Below are 18,477 nucleotides of genomic sequence, written 5' to 3' on the forward strand. Positions count from 1 at the left end.
GATTGAAACTAGTAGAGTCTGTTTACATGATCATCAATTTTTAGCTTCTTGTCTATTTCTTGTCCTTCATTATCAGAGACATGAAACCATAGCAATTCATAAGTAAAAATAAATCTAACTTTAAAATGAAAATTCATAAAACATTATAAACAAATAGCACAATTGGAACTGTACTGTTATCAATTACTGTAACTAGATTAACTTTAATTTAAGAGAGCAAATAGCCGCCGCCGCCACAAAAAACGACCACCGCCACTAACAAACCACCACCACAACCACTTGAACTCCAACCCAATTTGAATTCAACTTTCTTTCCTCTTCTTCCTCCTTCAATTGTAATCAAAACATCGTCAACTCACAAATTATTGTGATCCTACAATTTTCAACAAGAGTACTAGTTTCTGCCGTCAAACCTATTCCCGTCCATCCTTCCATCACCATCACTGCCATCTCCTCGCCTGAATCCTCTTCGAAACACCTAAATCTGAATTTAATTCAACAAAAAAAACAACTTCAAATGACACCCACCGCATTGAGAATCACGCCATTATCCATAGGAGAAGTTTTCTCAAAAAAGTGATGGAAAATTTGCTTTATTGGAAAAAGATGAGCAAAGGGTACAGTTATGAATGGGGCAAAATTGTCCTATTAATTTTTATTTTGTATATTGGGTGATTTTTAAAAACTTTTCAAATGCTCTGAGAGATTGCTGCAAAAAAATAAAAACTTGAGGTATAAATATAACACAGTACCACTTTTGAGGGATTCCTGATTTTTACCCTACTTTAAAAGCAAATTGAGCCTACGTAGCTATCAAATTTTGCCATGTCATATTTTTCTTACAGAATAATAAATTTCACGATAATTAGACTTTTATTTTTATGCAATTTTTTTCATTTATTATGTAAAGTGGTAGAATATCTTTACCGTATAGATTGATTTAGGGTTTTACCATCTCTTCTAATTACCTTCTTGCCCTTTTAACCAAAATATAATAATTGTTTTTTCTTTCAACTTCATTCCAATCCTGAAATTGTAATGGCTAATTACAATTCAAATTCGTCGGGAAACGAATATCAAGATTCCGAAATATTTCATGAGATAATTTTTTTAACGTCTTTTAAGGTGGGACGCACCCGGATCGCATCGCACCAGAGATTAGGAGGGGATACATTTTCTGGAAATGTCTCCTCCTCTGGGGAGACGTTTCCAGATTGCGTCTCCCCAGAGACGTCCGAGTGAATCTTTTTGTAAAAAAAATAAAAATAAACAAAAAATTTACCGTATTATATCATCCTCCGTCTCAATTAGATTCTGACATTTTCACGTGAGATTTTTGTTATCCGTTTTTCATGTTTGAATGTAAGTTGAGAGAATTTGAATGTGAGTTTTAGAATTAGAAAATAGGGAAAAGTATTTAAGTAAAAAGGGTGGTACCTAGTAATTTAGGAGCGGTAAATAGTAGTCCACTTAATTTAGCTTATAATAACTAATAATCTTCTCATTATTAATAATTTCAAAAATATTTAAATTAAGTCAAATTAAAATTCCTGTCAAAAATGGAAAAGCGCAAGAGTGTAGTAATCTTAAAAATTACACTCCCACTTTAAAAATTATCAGAGGTTCATATCGATCGTGGACAACACTTTAAACCTTTCACATCCAGAACCATCCTCAATCAAGCCGAATAGATTTTTTTTGCGGAAGGCGAAATTCTTTGGTTATGATAAACTATAGATTTATTCAATGCTCCAATAATCAATTCACCACTCATTTTACATAAAAATCTTTAAAAAAAAATCATTTTCAGTGTATTCCGACAATTATATATATAATTTATCCAAATTGAATCATCTTATTCTTGAGTTGTTGGTTTGAAAAATACACGCGACTGAATCAACAATCCAAACGACAAAAGAAGACCTATACATAAATTTAGTTGAAAGTTCAATCATGCAGAGTATGATCAATATACATTACAGTAAAAAAAGATTAGAGTGTACCAAAGCATTACAACTTGGTCACCTTGACAACATAATTTAAAAACAAACAAACACATATTAAGCAAAAAAAAAAAAAAAAAACTGTGAGGTAGCTTCACTAAACAAATCCTACTACAAGTTCATCTTGAAAGAGCCAACCTAGCCGGCCGAGAAAATTAGTCGATACATAACTAGCACGGCTGCACGGGGTAACACTATTCTTATCGAACATGATTGCTGGATCTTAACGTGTAATATGGTTACAAGATCTACCGAAAGAGAAATGTAGTATATACAAAGGATAATATCACAACAAAGTTAGCATCTTCCAACAAACTAGGCTGCACGGAAGTAAAGATATCGAAACAGGAAACAACAAAATGAATTTTTTTAATGAATAGGTTATAAATATAAAAAGTTTCGGACTTTTAGAAATATTTTTGAAAACAGAAACAAGTCACAAGTGTAGGACTCGAAATTTTTTTGTGCAACATAGGACTCAGAAACATTGTATTATCAAATGGGAAGTTTGTTTTCATAGCTCGGTTCAGCGTTAGCATGAGAACTTGCTCCATATAAAAATCTAGCATAGACTTAGCTTCTTAGTCAATACACGACGAATCGCAGAAGCCTCAATAACAAAGTATATCATGGAGTAACCAATTGATTAGGCCAAAAGACCTACCTCTACATGCATTTGTCAATGTTTTATAGTCAGCGTGTTCTGACATGCTTTGGAGTCCAAATGCGAGCAAACCAGCCACTGTCTCTGCCTTTCAAATCTATGTTTCTTCTTTTATTTTTCTTTCTACTTTCGCGTGAATTTTCCATAGACATTGAATTTCCGAATGATGAAAGTGGACTTGATGTTTCTGATGATGCATCCACAATTCTATTCACCATTTCCAAGACCTCGCTCATCTTTGGACGAGCCTTGGGGTTTCTGACTAAGCATCGGTTTGCGATAGTAGCAAGCTTTTGAGCTGACCTTAAGGGATACCTTCCCTCGAGCCTTGGGTCCAATATTTGCGGAAACTTTTTTGCATCTGATAGGTATGGCCTCACCCATTCCAAGAGCTTCTGCTCATTCCTGGGTCGGTTTTTATCCAAAGGACGGCGACCTGTGATGAGTTCATAGAGAAACACCCCAAAGCTCCAAACGTCACTCTTAGAAGTGAGACGTCCAGTTTGAATGTATTCGGGAGCTGCATATCCCATGGTCCCCACAACCTGATGAAAAATACCAAAAGCATGAGTATAGGGTGATATACAAACCAATTATTACGCTAAAACGAATACGAAAAAATCAGAACCTGCCAAACTGTACTTTTTACAAGACAAGATTAAAACTATGGAGTTTCAAAAAAATTTCTAGAAAAAAAAAACGAAATGCCAAAACGTAGGACCCGACAAGTCCTGTGCAGCATAGCTTACAAGCATCGGTTCAAGCAAATATTTTAAAATAAACAAGCAAATTGGCATATATCTGCGCCTGCTATAACATATACTATTAAATATAGCAGAAAATGTAAGGAGGAGCCTAATCAAAGTCACTAAGCTTGAAAATAATATTTTTTGACTTACATCTACAAGTAGCAATCAGATGTAGTCTCTTTGGTTGGAACACATACAAACGAAGTACTAGTGCACATGAATAACATCAGCAACATGCAGAAAGAAATTGATTTTGAAATTTTTTATTTTGCAGTTTTAAAAAGCATACCAGAATAAGCAAATGCAAAGCAGTATTTAGCTTTAAAATTTCTGAAAGATTTAAGAGCAATTAATCAGGGTGAAGTTTAAATGGTTAAAAAGACCATGGTCGATTACCTATGTAGTACGGTAATGGAAACGCCGAAACGATAAATGCAGAAATGGAAAACGGCAAACAATATATTTACAAGAATAGATCGTAAATATAGAGTTTTGGAGTTTCAATAGCGTTTCCAGACACAAAAAAACGAAACGCCGAAACGTATGACTGGAGAAATTTTAGCCGATGACAAGCACACCACAGTAGGATCACAGGAAATATGAATCCTTTGAAAATTACATATGATGACTGGTTTAAGGTTTGAATATGCACTTCAGAAGGAAGGTCTGATTTTAGCGAGTCGTCGTAAATCAGCATGTTTAGGAGAGGACTAATTAAGGAAATTATCATCATGAGCTAATGAAATCTTATTGAACAACATACCGCTGTTGAAACGTGGGTCAGCCCTTCCGAAGGTCCCAACCTGGCCAGCCCAAAATCTGACAGTTTAGCATTCCACTGATCGTCTAGAAGGATATTTGAGGATTTAAAATCCCTGAAGATGATCTGGGAAAAAAGAAGGGGGACAAAAAGAAGAGTTAAGAAGTAAAATCAAAGTTAGCAGATTATTGCACTGAAATGGAACGAAATGTTCAAGTACCTGAAAACTCATATCTTCATGCAGGTACGTTAACCCACGAGCAGCATCTTGGGCTATCCTCAACCTCATGGCCCATGGGATCGGTGCATCAGACCGTACGGACAAATGATCCTCAACACTTCCATTAGGCAAAAATTCATATATCAGAAGGCGCTGGATACCTCTTTCATCATCATCAGCACAATAACCAACTAACTTGACAAGGTTTGGATGCTCGACTACTCCAAGAACATTCACTTCTGTGACCCATTCTTTATGGCCCTGTCAACACAAAGTAAGAATATCAATAAAAACAGTATCTGAAGTGAAACGCTAGTTTTAAAGAAACGACACTCAGTATGATACAACATTTTCAACAAGGGTCAACAAGGCACCTTAACTATAGCAGACAGTCAACCAACATAGCAACAGAAAATTCAATAAAGAATCTAAGAAATAAGTCTACAACACTTGACCTACAGACTACAGACTGTAGGAAAAAAGATTTGGCCTAATGTGATGGTTTTGTCAAACTTTCTATAGGTAAACACTACCTGCTATATTTATCCTATGTAAATTTTCTAGAAACAAAAAATGTACTCCCCGCGCATATATTTTTGAAAGAGAGAAAAATAAAACCTTGAGAATATGGTGTAACTTTATTAAAAAAAATTGGTATATTTAAGAGTGAGACATCCGGCAAACGCCGCTGAAGAACGCAAGCAAAGCTGAGCTTTTCGGAGCGAACCAATCTTCCATACCGACCCCCTTACTCTCTCTCTATTAAAAAAAAGCTTTCGGGAAGCGCAAAGCCAAAATTTGGAGCGTGAAGTGCAATAAATAAAGTCCAATTAGATCTATGCTTTGGAGGTACTCAAATTAATAGTATATCAATTAGAATAATTTATGGTTGGCTTGTTTGGAGCCAACAAAATAAGTCATGGACTGATCGCTTGGAGCATGAGAAAGGTCGATCTCAATTGCTTAACACCATGGTTTCGCTCAATGTTCTGTTTTGTGACTTGAGCATCAGAAGCACGGTAGAGAGAACATTGAAATGTACGATTCCATGTCTGATAAACAGTAAAAACAAGAGAAATACTGACATTGGGGACTCCTAAAAGGTCTATGGATTCAAAATATTGCACAACCTCAATAAAATGAGGGAGAAGACTTGCCTGCATCCCTCTTTTACCAAGCTGTTTCACTGCAACCTCAAGCTTTCTAGTTGGGTCCTCTGTGGTCTTAATAGACCCTCGATACACACAACCAAATCCACCTTCTCCGAGCATGACTGAACGGCTAAAGTTCCTGGTGGCGGACTTAAGCTCAGAGACAGTGAACACTCTCAGATTGCTTGGTCTTTGAGACATGCTAGGAAATGAGGGCCTACTGATGGAGTCCAAACTGGTTGCAGAGACATCTTGAGAATTAAAATCACCAGATCTTCCAGCAAAAGTAGAATTGGCGAATTGGGCTGAGACCGAATGTGTAGTCTTTGATTCATCCCTTTTATTTCCACCGTAAAATGAGAAACACTTCATAGCCCCCCAACTAACTCCCATGCACCAATTTCCTAAATGTAATCAATAGACAAGCAAAACATCAACTATAAAGAATATATACAAAAGGTAATCACGAGCATGAAATAACAATTTGTACGTAAGAATCACAACTGTTCCAGCAAAACTTAATTCTTCAAATTGCAGATGATCATGTTATGCGAAACCAAGAAGATATAACTATCTCAAAGTAACCGCAACTTATCATAAAAGTTCAATCCAATGTTCAAAATTGAATACGTCCCAATGATACACATGAAAAACAGATAGACGAAGCAACATATTCTATTGAAGCTTCAACTCTTAACTTTATGAAACTACCCAAAAAAATAGCAACCATAAAGGGAAAAGAGCACAAAGAAGCATCAACAGTTACCGGTCCACAATTTCCAACACGGCCCTTTAAACGACACGACATGATACGAAGTTAAGCCGATCTGGACTGAGAGTATGGGTCATAAACGGGTCACCGTATTCTACTGCCAGACCTACTTACTGGCTAAACATCATATGATATTATTCTTTCTTTTGTCATTTCTCTTAAAATGCTTACTTTCTGTTAAAAGTTAAAACCCAATTCCTAACATTCTCTTAGCCAATCAAAGTCCAAGTTTCCTAATAGCATCTCTCATGATCAAAATTTAATCTTTCATTATTACATAATCATTCTCCAATCACCTCATTTGATTACTATGCCAATAACGAATAACCATACATACAGCACAATTAAGCAATAAGTAAAGTAAAGGTAAAATGATTGGGATTGAGATTGAAAATGCTCACCTGAAATCAAGGCAGTCAACTTGAAGGTAACTAATAAATTCTTCAACTTTTTTTCCAGAAAAAGAAGCCCACAAATTTGAGATGTTGTTGGATTTGCAGCAACTTTTGCTAAACTTAGCAAAACACAAGACTCATATAGAATTTCTGAGAAGTACCCAATTAGAGTATGTGACTAAGAAGACTTGTAAAAGCAAGAAAAATGGTTTCTTTCCTTTTCAATACCATTCCTCACACGGCAACTCAACAGATGCAAGTCAGCTTAGGCTGAGCGGAGCCATCAAATAAAAAATGAAAGACCGGATCATCCACAGTTTAAAAAACTTAACCACGCCAAAATATGAATGGGTCGTTTGAAAATGAGATACAACCCGGACCAGAGTGTTAGAGAGAAGAAAAGTCTAAAGTCAATAGAGTAAATGGAATTTGGGATTCATTAGATAATCGTATCTTCATTTTAAAACTCTAAATTTCTGTTAAAAACATACTCCATAAATTAAGGTATTAATGCAGACTTTTAATTGCTATGTCATCATTATTGTTTTGGTGGAGCTGTACGGTCATTTAGTACAATCACTGCTGTTTAGTGTTTTGTCGCCTTCCATAAATGAACAAGTTCCTGATTCTAAAATTTACTGCTCTCTCCATTTATTTCTTTTATAGAGATATTTTTTAGATACATTCATTTTACGGTATCATCCGCGAACTAACCTATCACATTATGACACGTCATTGAAATATGATGTTATCGTAATTTTATTTATTATTTTTATATTTTTAAATAGCAATATTACAATAGTGTCATTATTTTAATGACATGTCATAATTTAATATGTTTAATACATGCATAACATGCTAGACTGAGTCTTTCTAAAAAAATTTCCTACAAACAACATACTTAACATATACTCAATAGTAGTAAATTTAAAAAATGTTTTTTGTGTTTAAAAAGAGTGTTTATCCCATGCAACCGTTGCGCCACGTCATTTTTACATCGAGCCAATGAGCATTTGCGATAGGGAATCTTTTAATTTATTACTTGTTTTTTTTATCATTCAATTTTCCACATGGCTAACGCACAATTGATTTGTTGCACGAATGACATGGCGCAACGGTTGTGTGCAATAATTTTTCCTTTAAAAATAATGTAATCCTGTTAACTGATTATTATTTTAATTTATTACATAAAAGTATAATTATAAGAAAAGATAAATTTAAAAAATAATAATATAAAATATTATAAAATTGTAAAAGGACACATAATTATAGATAAATAAATTTGACTAAAATAAAGAAATGAAAAAAGTATAATTATTTAAATTTGAAAATTTGATTTTTAAATTTAATTGAAAAAAGTTTGTAAATTTATCAAAATTAATTATTGTTTGAAAGGTGTGAGTGTGAGATAGTTCCAAGATCACAGCTAATTACATTTCTCATGTTTATGTATGGACAAAGACCATTGATTTGGAAAAGAATAGGCGGAAAAGACACCATTTTTGTCTGCTTGGTTTAACTAATCTTTTTTTGGACAAGAAAAATTTCTTACTTTTACCTAAAAAACTCAATAAAAGACCATAATAGTGTTTTTTTTTGGTTACTTTCTCTGTTTTAATTGTGATTATCTTACTTGTTTAAGATAAATTTGATAATTATATTTAAAAAAATTCTTCTTATTAAATCTATAAATTAAATAATCAAATATATAAAATTAATTTTTTACTAATTTAAGATGATTTTTTAATATTAGCAATTTATTTAAATAGATAATTAAAAAATGTGAAAAGTGCTATTTTCTTATCCTACTAATTTTTTTAACCCGAAAAAATCACAAACATCGAACATTATTAAAACAATTTAAATAATAAGGTGAAAAGGACACTTGTCTTACATGGATAGTCTTTTTTGGTAAAACAAAAAAAATAGGCGAAGAAGGACACTGTTTTTGTCTGCTTGATTTACAATGCTAGAGCCAACGTAGGCTTATTATATCAAGAAATTGTTGGTTAGAAACTTAAAATTACATTTCTACAACTAATAAACTAATAATTGAAATTTTAAAGAATCGTTTACCATCTTTGATACAAAAAAATTAGCTTAATAGTTTTTGTCAATTTTACTCTATTTCACATTTTATCATTTCAATTATACTAATTTTGTGATTTATGTCAATTCTTTATTTAAATAATAAAATTATTTAATTAACCATATTTAAAGATAAAATTAAATTTATTTTCCATTTAAAAATATATAAATAAGTCCTTTCTTTTTAAAAACTAATTAAAAACCATAATCAAATTAAAACTAGTTTAAATTCTTAATTAATTTAATTAAATCTAAATAAAGTTTAAACATGAATATATACTATACATGGAGAATGTTTTTGATTTTTTTTCAAATGAGAAAGACGTCAATTTAATATTTCAGGTTACAATTGAAATGATAAAATGCGAAATATGGTAAAATTGATAAATTTTTAGCGTCAGTATAGGATCGAAAAGGGGTTATAAGGTCGGATTTTTTTAAGGTATTAGGCTAAAAGAAACTTACAATACTAGTTTTTTGGCATGTTATCAGTGGATTAACCTATCATATTATAACACGTCATTAGAACAGTGGCACTATCATAATTTTGTTAGTTACTTTTTACACATTTGAATAGTAATATTACGATAGTGCCACTATTTTAATGACATGTCGTAATGTGATAAATTTAGTATACAAATAAGGGAAGTTCTTACCTAGATCCGGTCTATGAAAAATTTATAGACCCATCCAATAAGGTGTTAGAGAAATGAGATAAAAGAGAAAATAATGAAAAAAAAAAGAGAAAATTGTGTTTGATTTTTTAACACCTCATTGGATAGGTGCATGAAAAATTCATAGACCAGGTCTAAGTAAAAATTTTCCTACAAATAAAATGGTAAATTGAGTCTATCTAAAAATATCTCCAAATGACCGATAAAAGTTTGTTACTTTACCTTAATTTCTTTAATGGGAACCGCATAAAATTAAAAGTGTTTATTACTCCCTCATTTTCAAAAATTTAATTTATTGTTTTATTAAATAATTCAATTATAAAGTTAAACTTTTTACTAATGAGATTAACAATATTAAATTAATATTTATATTCTAAAACTAGTTCTTTTAATATCTACAATGGAATGAGTACTATTTTCTTATCCTAATCAAAACATAATTAAATTGATTAAAAGATAAAATGATGTTTTATTTATTAATTAAAATTAATTTATTTGTTAGTTTTTTAGGTACTAACTAATTATATAAATTGTAAATATGTAAATTAATTTTATAAAAAAGTGATATATTATGGCATATATATTTTAAATTTTTATTTAATAAGTTAAATTATTATTGAATCCAATGGTTGAATCGATTTAACCCTGAATGGTTGAATTCGGTTTAAAAAGAGCAACAATATGTATAGTGTTATCTCGGCCAAAAGCATATTTAGGTTTCGGTACTATTGTGTTTTTTTTTTTTCAACTTAGGTCCATGTACTCAAAAACGTTAAAAGTATGTCTTACACTATGAAAAGTCTCCAATTTAAGTCTTTGCGTCTTATTCCATTGGATAGTGTATAGACACACTTGTCTTTAAAACTGGTTGTATTTACACAATAATTGTTTGGACTGGGATTCCCCCAAATTCATTTAAACTTGAGAGGGTCATGTTCACGATCTACACCGTCCATTATAAAATGAACGGTGTAGATTAATTTGATTGAAATTGTATTTTTTGATCTATACCGTTCATTTTGTAATTGACGGTGTAGATCGTGAATATGACCACTCAAGTTCAAAATGAACTTGAGTGAATCTCAATCCTAATTGTTTGCCTACTGATCCTTACAGTATAATTTGTCACCAGTTGAGTTTTTGCACTATAAGTCTAACTTAATATCTCAATAATTCAAAATTTTGTTAAATTAAAATAATTATCTTTAAATGTATAATTAAATTTTAATTTTTAAAATTAAATTTATTAAAATCATTCATCTCCCTCGAGACTGATTTTGGTTCGTTTCAAAGAAGACGAATGAGTCGGTCGTCTTCTTCTATGGAAGACAAACATTCTGATTTTTTTTTTCATGGGAGGAAGACGAACGAACCCTATATGGTTCACGTGAATCATATATGGTTCGTCTGCTTCGAAATCAATTAAGATCGGTTTTTGAAGAAAACGAACGATTTTTAATACATTTATTTTTCTAAAAATTTATTTGTATCTTGATTTTATTAAATTAATAAATTTAAACTAAATAAGATTGTAAATCAGATTTTAAAAAAATATTAATAGTCAGAGACAATTTTAATATCGGAAATGCTAAAAACAATTAATAGCATTAAAAATAAAATAAAATTAAAAAATTATTAATATTATTTGAATTATATAAAACAAGAACTTAAAATAGATGTCTTAATAGTGTATGATCTAATTTGAAATTATTTTGTCGCAGACTCAATTTGAAAAATAATTATAATATAGGGACACAAATATGTATTTTGCCTATGTTAATTGTTAATGTCATCTATATTCCGTTAACTCGCGCAATAATAAGAAATTAAAATAGATATTCACGATGATATAGGATATATTTTTAACGTTTTTAAGTACAGGGATCCAAGTCGGAAAAAAGTAATAGTGAAAGGACCCAAATATGCGTTTGGGCGTGTTATTATCTCACCCAATTCCCCTTCATTGTAGGCATTTGTTTCTCCCCGCCATCTCTTCCATCCAAAATTCAAGGACTTCCCTCCAAACTCAAGAATGGACTCCTCTGCTTTCACCCATTTTCCAATCCCTCAATTCACATTTTCTACAACCCATTACTCTGTTTTTTATTCCCAGCTCCTCAAAATCCATTCTTTTTCTTCCCATTTTCAAAAACCCATTACTCGGATTGAAGCTTTGATTTCCGAAAATGCCATGGTTGATCTCTACTGGTGCTGTCCGAATTCCAGGATTTTGCTGTATCTGTTCTTCATAACTGGTTATTTTGAGCGGTTCAAGCCGTGGAGATGAGTGGACTGAAGATTCACATTTACGCTATTTTGCTTCTTTTAGCTCTAAATTTATTGGCTTGCGCTATATCTGAGGTTGAGGTTGATTACAGTGACACAGATAGCCAAGTCTTGCCTCCGGTTATGACTCAGATGATTTATAACCGCCTTTCGAATCTCAGTACGGTGTTCAGTGATGCTATACTTGATACTTCTGATTTTTGCATCAAGAATGTGTTAGTATTCTTTACTTAATTCTTTACAGTATTTTTTTCTCTATTTTGGCATAATTCTGTTTTAGAACAATTCAATGTCTGTGTTTCTCAGATTAGCTGATTGGAATGGGGCTTTTGATTTTACTGGAAAATTGGGGTTCTTAACAAATTGTATCAAGAAGACTAGAGGTAACATTCTCAATGATATAGTCTATATTTTGCATGCCATAATTGCCAATCTAATATTAAGATTATGGTCCTTAATCCTTTTATTTTATGTACTCATGTCTGTGGTTCACTCACTTATCTATGATGATGAATGGTTGATGTTGTGATATTTTGGTTTTGACATTCCAAGATGGTGAATACAACCTATATTGCACGGAAACTTGTGGAGTCATACGTTTCAGCATTTAGTTTCCGTTTTTAGAAAACCTCAGTGTTTCCCATTACTGTTTTTGTGCAGCCTTTATACAACCTCATGTCCGTAAATTTAGTGGATTTCTTAGCTATGCTTGATTCATTCAATATCAATATCTGTTCTACTTTGTGTAAATGCACTTTTCTCTTCTTTTTTTTCCTTCCTTAACCTATATATACTCATGTTGATTGTACTTCAATACGCAGGAGATATCACTCATCGACTATGTACAGCCGCAGAAATAAGATTCTATTTCATGAGTCTGTTTGAGAGGGCAGAAGCAGGGAATTACTTGAAACCTAATAAGAACTGCAACTTGTCCTCCTGGCTTTCTGGTTGCGAACCAGGATGGGGATGTAGTATTGGCCCAAATCAGAAAGTTGTTATAGAGAATATTGTTGACATACCTGCTAGAACTCAAGATTGTCAACCTTGTTGTGAGGGATTCTTCTGCCCCCAGGGTCTCACTTGCATGATACGTAAGTACTTCTATGATACTGGTTTAGATTTGAAAGTTGAGATAAAGAAACCTTCTGCAATTGCTTAGACAATGAAAAGCTGACGATAATGCCTTTTTTATGGTCTTGTTAATGAAGCTTGCCCACTAGGTTCCTACTGTCCACTTGCGAAACTTAATAAAACAACTGGAGTTTGCGACCCGTAAGTTCATCTCTGTCTTTGAAGATTTACACTTCTACTCCTTTTCATTCTCATTTGTTTGTTCTGTGAATTAGTATTTATTGGTCTAAAAAACAAATTGCAGATATAGTTACCAAATGCCTCCGGGACATCCAAATCATACCTGTGGTTCTGCAGATATCTGGTCTGATGTCGGTACCTCTAGTGAAATCTTCTGTCCTCCAGGATCATATTGTCCAACTACCACAACCAAACTTCCTTGCAGTAGTGGGTATTGATCGTAATACTTTTTCCCAAAACGTATCTCATTTTTCTAAATTCTTGTAACACGTATTTTTAGTGGATACAATTGTTCAGAAAACTATGTTTCCATCACAAGTTCACAACTTGATCAAATGCACCATTTTCCACAATCTATGGTAGTGCACTTGCTGGTGCTTGGAAAATATGTTCTCTAACTACATGTTTTCATGAATGTAGGCATTACTGCCTGACGGGTTCCACTTCTCAAAAATGTAAGAAATTGGATATCTCGTTTACCTTAGGCATAATATATGGTTTTAAATCTGTGTTGGTTTATTGTGATATTTTTCCCTCCAATGAATACATGATTATGACGTTTATATGGCATTTGCAGCATGCTTCAAGCTAACTACCTGTAAACCAAATACCGCCAATCAAAATCTCCGTGCTTATGGGGTTATTCTTATTGTAAGTCATAGCCCCATCAGTCCCACTACATATTGCATTGTGATATTCCATTTTTTAATAGGAAAGCAGTAGTAGTCTGGTATCAAAGGGTGGTTGTATTGGATAATGTGAATAAGTTCCACCCTACCTCAAAGTACCAGGCCAATGGTCTACTTGGCTCAAGCTTTGCATGTACAATGATGGAGTACTGCTTAATTGGATTGGCTGGTATTTAATATCCTTCATTTACTTATGTAGGTAACCTTGACCACTCTGCTTCTCATTATTGTTAACTGCTCCGATCAAGCTATCTCTACACGAGAAAGAAAAGCAGCCAAATCCAGAGAAGCTGCGGCAAGACAAGCAAGAGAAACTGCACAAGCACGCGAGAGGTGGAAATCCGCAAAAGATGGTGCCAAGAAACGTGCATTTGGATTGCAGCAACAATTGTCGCGTACATTTTCTCGTCAAAAATCTAGAGCGCGAACGGAGCAGCTCAAGAGTGTGAAACACAGGTCAGACGATGTGCTGTTACATTCTGCTGGTAATAAAGCAAAGAAGAATGAACCAAGCAATCTCACAAAAATGATGCATGATATTGAGGATGATCCGAATAATCCTGAAGGGTTTAACTTAGAGATTGGAGATAAAAACGTAAAAAAACATGCACCAAAGGGTAAACAATTGCATACGAACAGTCAGATATTTAAGTATGCATATGGTCAACTTGAGAAGGAGAAAGCTATGCAGGAGCACCAACAGAACTTGACCTTCTCAGGAATAATCTCAATGGCTACAGATACTGATATCAAGACAAGACCAGTGATAGAAGTTGCCTTTAAAGATTTAACTCTTACATTGAAAGGAAAAAACAAACATCTCCTTAGGTGCGTGACAGGAAAAATCATGCCAGGCAGAGTTTCTGCCGTCATGGGTCCATCAGGAGCTGGCAAGACAACATTTCTCTCTGCTTTGGCTGGCAAAGCTACTGGATGCACAATGACAGGTTCAATTCTTATAAATGGAAAAAAGGAATCAATGCACTCTTACAAAAAAATAATTGGTTTTGTGCCACAAGATGACATCGTTCATGGCAACTTGACAGTCGAAGAAAATCTACGATTTAGTGCAAGATGCAGGTAAGAAGCATGTAGCTTGCTAGTTCAGTATTTACAATTACTAATATACACGGTTCCTGAAAAGAGCATCACATTTGACGAGGTATCAGCAAATTCTGAAGACAAATAGAATCTAACAGATGATATAAAATTATTATAAGTTTGCTTCAAATGTCATTTCCACCAAATTTTTCCTGTTTTATTCTGATTATTACAATATGTTTTGCATGGGGATCGATCATAATGGAGATTATCCGCCAATATGCCGAAAGCTGACAAGGTTCTGGTTATTGAAAGAGTTATTGAGGCCTTGGGATTACAGGCCATAAGAGACTCATTAGTTGGGACGGTAGAGAAGCGGGGAATCTCCGGAGGCCAGAGAAAGCGAGTGAACGTTGGTCTTGAAATGGTCATGGAACCTTCACTGTTGATTTTGGATGAGCCCACATCTGGTTTGGACAGTGCTTCTTCACAGTTACTTCTAAAGGCACTACGGCGTGAAGCTCTGGAAGGCGTAAATATCTGCATGGTTGTGCATCAGCCTAGGTATGTCCTCTATCTGGTTGCATATATCAATTGATCTTATCTGAAATTGGGAAGAAATTTAATGTTTGGATTTCTCTGGTCTAGCTATACGTTGTTCAAGATGTTTGATGACTTGATACTTCTAGCAAAAGGCGGTATAACTGTGTATCATGGATCGACTAAGAAAGTAGAAGAGTACTTTTCTGGCCTTGGTATTGTTGTACCGGAGCATGTTACTCCTCCGGATCACTATATAGACATTCTGGAGGGTATAATTAAACCAGAATCAAATGTGACTCATGAACAGTTGCCGATAAGATGGATGCTACATAATGGATACCCTATACCCCCAGATATGCTTCATCTTTGTGATGGACTTGGTTCAGGCTCATCTGCTTCCAATGCAGAAGATGATTCCTGTCCTGTAGATACAGAAAGCTCTTTTGCTGGAGATCTGTGGCAGGATGTGAAGTGCACTGTTGAGTTACAAAAAGACTACATACAGAACAATTTTGAGAGGACTAAAGATCTGTCCAACCGAAGAACTCCTGGTGTAAGCCGCCAGTATCGGTATTTCCTTGGCAGGTATATATCTATTGTTTTTTTAGAATTTGGTTGTATTCCTTGGCTGTAATTATAAGGGTTTTCAGGTAGAGGTGTGCATTCGGTACGAACCAAACTAAAATTTTGATTTATTCAAAATTGAACCGTACTGAACTAGTCGATTTGGTTGAGTTTTTTTGTACCAAAACTTAGCTGAGTTTTTCTTTACTTACAAAACCAAACCGGACTGTATAATCCAATTTTAAAATAAGGTCCGGTTTTTGCACACTCCTACTATTAGGTTTGTTACACCATCATTTTATTGCCTGGTTTAATTTATTTCAGGGTTGGCAAGCAACGACTACGAGAAGCTAGACTACAAGCAGTTGATTATGTGATTCTATTATTAGCAGGAGCCTGCTTAGGAACTCTCACTACAGTGGATGATGAAACATTCGGGTCTACCGGCTATACCTTCTCTGTTATTGCTGTTTGTAAGTTGGAAAACACAAATTTGATGGCTCTTCAATTTTACTGTTGATATTGACTTCGTCAGATAACGTACTTTTATGTCATGTTCGTTTTTTGCAGCATTACTATGCAAGATTTCAGCGTTAAGATCATTTTCTCTGGACAAATTACATTACTGGAGAGAGAGTGCATCCGGAATAAGCAGTCTAGCTTATTTTCTATCAAGAGATACACTTGACCTTTTCAATACATTAGTAAAACCTCTGGTTTACTTATCCATGTTCTATTTCTTCAACAATCCTAGGTCGAGTTTCACAGACAATTACATTGTATTGATTTGTCTCGTCTACTGTGTTACCGGCATTGCTTATATATTCGCCATCTACTTGGAACCTACTCCTGCACAATTGGTACATGCTCGGAAAGTTGTTCATTTGTGGTTTGTTAGGTTTGTAGGTATTGATCATTTTCTTTGAAATGTGCAGTGGTCGGTGCTTCTTCCTGTTGTCTTGACTCTCATTGCAACTCAGGAGGAAGAAAGTGGATTTGTTAACAAACTGGGATACCTGTGCTACCCGAAATGGGCTTTGGAAGCTTCCATCATCGCGAATGCAGAAAGGTTAGCTCTACTCTTTTTCTTTCTCTAGATGACCATCAAGAATAGGGGTTTGCATTTCTTTTGAACTGAATTGAAATTTTGATTTTTCTTTTCAAAACTGAACGGAATCAAATTTACAAGAATTTAAAAATATTTTAAAAATTTCCTTGCCAAACTACATGAAAGAGAATTTCGGAAGTCCAGAGAAAAATTATTGCTAATTGTCCAAAGTGAGAAGTAAAAACATTCTTATAAAGACGTTCCCCAGTAATATCATCATGACCCGAAGTCATGTGCGGTAGCAATGCCAATCAAACCAAACTGTACTAGTCCGTTAGGGACCTGGGGTTTTATTTCGGTTTTTTTTATTCTGTTTGTACCACTTGAATTAAAAAAAATATTTTGAATATTGAACCCAAGCAGTCGGTTCTGTTGGTTTTTTCATTCAGTTTGTAAGAAAAATGAACTGCAACTTTTTATTTTCAAAACTGAATTAAAGCAGTTTGTTTTTCAGTTTTGTTCAATTTCTTTGATCCGGTCTATATCAAAACTGAACTGAATTCTTTTAACTTTCAAAATAGAATTAAGCCAAAACCAAATTTTTTTGTAATGCCAAACAGAACTATCGATTTAGTTCGACTATTCAGTTTGGTTCAGTTTTTTTTTTCCAAAAAGCACACTCGTCTTAAAGTTTATTCCCATAAACAAGAACTAATGTGCATGTGCATACTATAACCTTGTTTAACCGATAAATTTCTACTGTCCATTGGTGCTTAGGTACTCCGGTGTCTGGCTGATAACTCGGTGCCACTCATTGGTAAAAAGCGGGTATGATCTTGGTCACTGGAATCTTTGCTTGGAACTACTCATTCTGACCGGCATACTCAGCCGTTTTGTAGCATACTTTCTGCTGGTTACCTTCCAAAAGAAATGAGTAGGAAAGTGTTAACATTTTCTTGAACCTTTTGACATGTTTTGTTGTACAAAAGATCAGAAAAACTAAAAAAAGACCTTGTTTATCATCTTCATACTTGTATAAAATATACAAACAACAGAGTACAGATGGCTAACAAATCAGATTAGTCAGTGTAGATCAGGTTTAATGATTCAATTAGGTTGTATAATCATTTTCTTGTTGTATGAATGTAATGTATTAGAGTAAATGTTGCTAGAAACTCATACATTTCACCTCTATTGGAGAAGGATGAGGAAATGTTTTTCATGCTCAAAGTTTTTCTATTGTTGTCATTTGGTTTCACTTGCAGTGTTATTTGTTTTTAGGGAGATTTTTAACTAGCATTTAATTGGTTTGGTACATGCTTTTTTTATGCACTGAGTTCATAGGAATTTTTCTTAATTTTTAGTAAAGGTGTAAATGAGTCGAGTCAAGTTGAGTATCGTAAAAATTGAGATTGACTCATTTGTTTTTTAGTTGAGTTTCGAGTATTACTCGAGCTTATCGGAAGCTTGCGAGTTTAATTGAATCTCATTTTCATTTAATAAATTTAAATCAAAT

At 33.7% G+C, this 18,477-nt stretch overlaps 2 protein-coding genes across 3 annotated transcripts; one reads left to right on the forward strand and one right to left on the reverse strand.

The window, feature by feature from the left end:
* Positions 1 to 1,934: 1,934 nt before the first annotated feature.
* Positions 1,935 to 7,174, reverse strand: LOC126678106 (serine/threonine-protein kinase PCRK1-like). Of its 2 annotated transcripts, none has more exons than XM_050372982.2 (5): positions 6,721 to 7,174; positions 5,554 to 5,955; positions 4,397 to 4,657; positions 4,180 to 4,302; positions 1,935 to 3,212 (listed from the first exon to the last, which is right to left on the reverse strand). In XM_050372982.2, the coding sequence occupies exons 2-5, from the start codon at positions 5,938 to 5,940 to the stop codon at positions 2,697 to 2,699; spliced, it is 1,287 nt and encodes a 428-aa protein (XP_050228939.1). In that variant the 5' UTR covers positions 5,941 to 5,955; positions 6,721 to 7,174; the 3' UTR covers positions 1,935 to 2,696. The 2 variants fall into 2 exon arrangements, with proteins under 2 accessions (XP_050228939.1, XP_050228938.1); XM_050372981.2 differs by having other exon boundaries at positions 5,554 to 5,951; positions 6,721 to 7,173.
* A 4,270-nt stretch (positions 7,175 to 11,444) lies between these two features.
* LOC126679591 (putative white-brown complex homolog protein 30) lies at positions 11,445 to 18,191 on the forward strand. Its single transcript, XM_050374644.2, has 14 exons — positions 11,445 to 11,977; positions 12,069 to 12,145; positions 12,584 to 12,856; positions 12,974 to 13,037; positions 13,141 to 13,287; positions 13,497 to 13,531; positions 13,654 to 13,727; positions 13,965 to 14,845; positions 15,074 to 15,370; positions 15,455 to 15,934; positions 16,238 to 16,386; positions 16,484 to 16,773; positions 16,849 to 16,982; positions 17,739 to 18,191. The coding sequence occupies exons 1-14, from the start codon at positions 11,760 to 11,762 to the stop codon at positions 17,893 to 17,895; spliced, it is 3,276 nt and encodes a 1,091-aa protein (XP_050230601.1). The 5' UTR covers positions 11,445 to 11,759; the 3' UTR covers positions 17,896 to 18,191.
* Positions 18,192 to 18,477: the final 286 nt, after the last annotated feature.

Source organism: Mercurialis annua, linkage group LG4, assembly GCF_937616625.2.
Source record: "Mercurialis annua linkage group LG4, ddMerAnnu1.2, whole genome shotgun sequence".
In the NCBI taxonomy this organism is placed as follows: domain Eukaryota; kingdom Viridiplantae; phylum Streptophyta; class Magnoliopsida; order Malpighiales; family Euphorbiaceae; genus Mercurialis; species Mercurialis annua.

Bases quoted from the DNA above. Each gene is read 5' to 3' on its own strand.
- LOC126679591 (XM_050374644.2), top strand. From the start codon at position 11,760: ATGAGTGGACTGAAGATTCACATTTACGCTATTTTGCTTCTTTTAGCT. The intron at 15,371-15,454 runs GTATGTCCTCTA...TCTCTGGTCTAG, and splicing joins ATGGTTGTGCATCAGCCTAG to CTATACGTTGTTCAAGATGT. The intron at 16,774-16,848 runs GTACATGCTCGG...TGAAATGTGCAG, and splicing joins AACCTACTCCTGCACAATTG to TGGTCGGTGCTTCTTCCTGT.
- LOC126678106 (XM_050372982.2), bottom strand. From the start codon at position 5,940: ATGGGAGTTAGTTGGGGGGCTATGAAGTGTTTCTCATTTTACGGTGGA. The intron at 4,658-5,553 runs GCAAGTCTTCTC...TTGTGTTGACAG, and splicing joins TTGGTAAAAGAGGGATGCAG to GGCCATAAAGAATGGGTCAC. The intron at 3,213-4,179 runs GTATGTTGTTCA...ATTTTTCATCAG, and splicing joins TGACCCACGTTTCAACAGCG to GTTGTGGGGACCATGGGATA.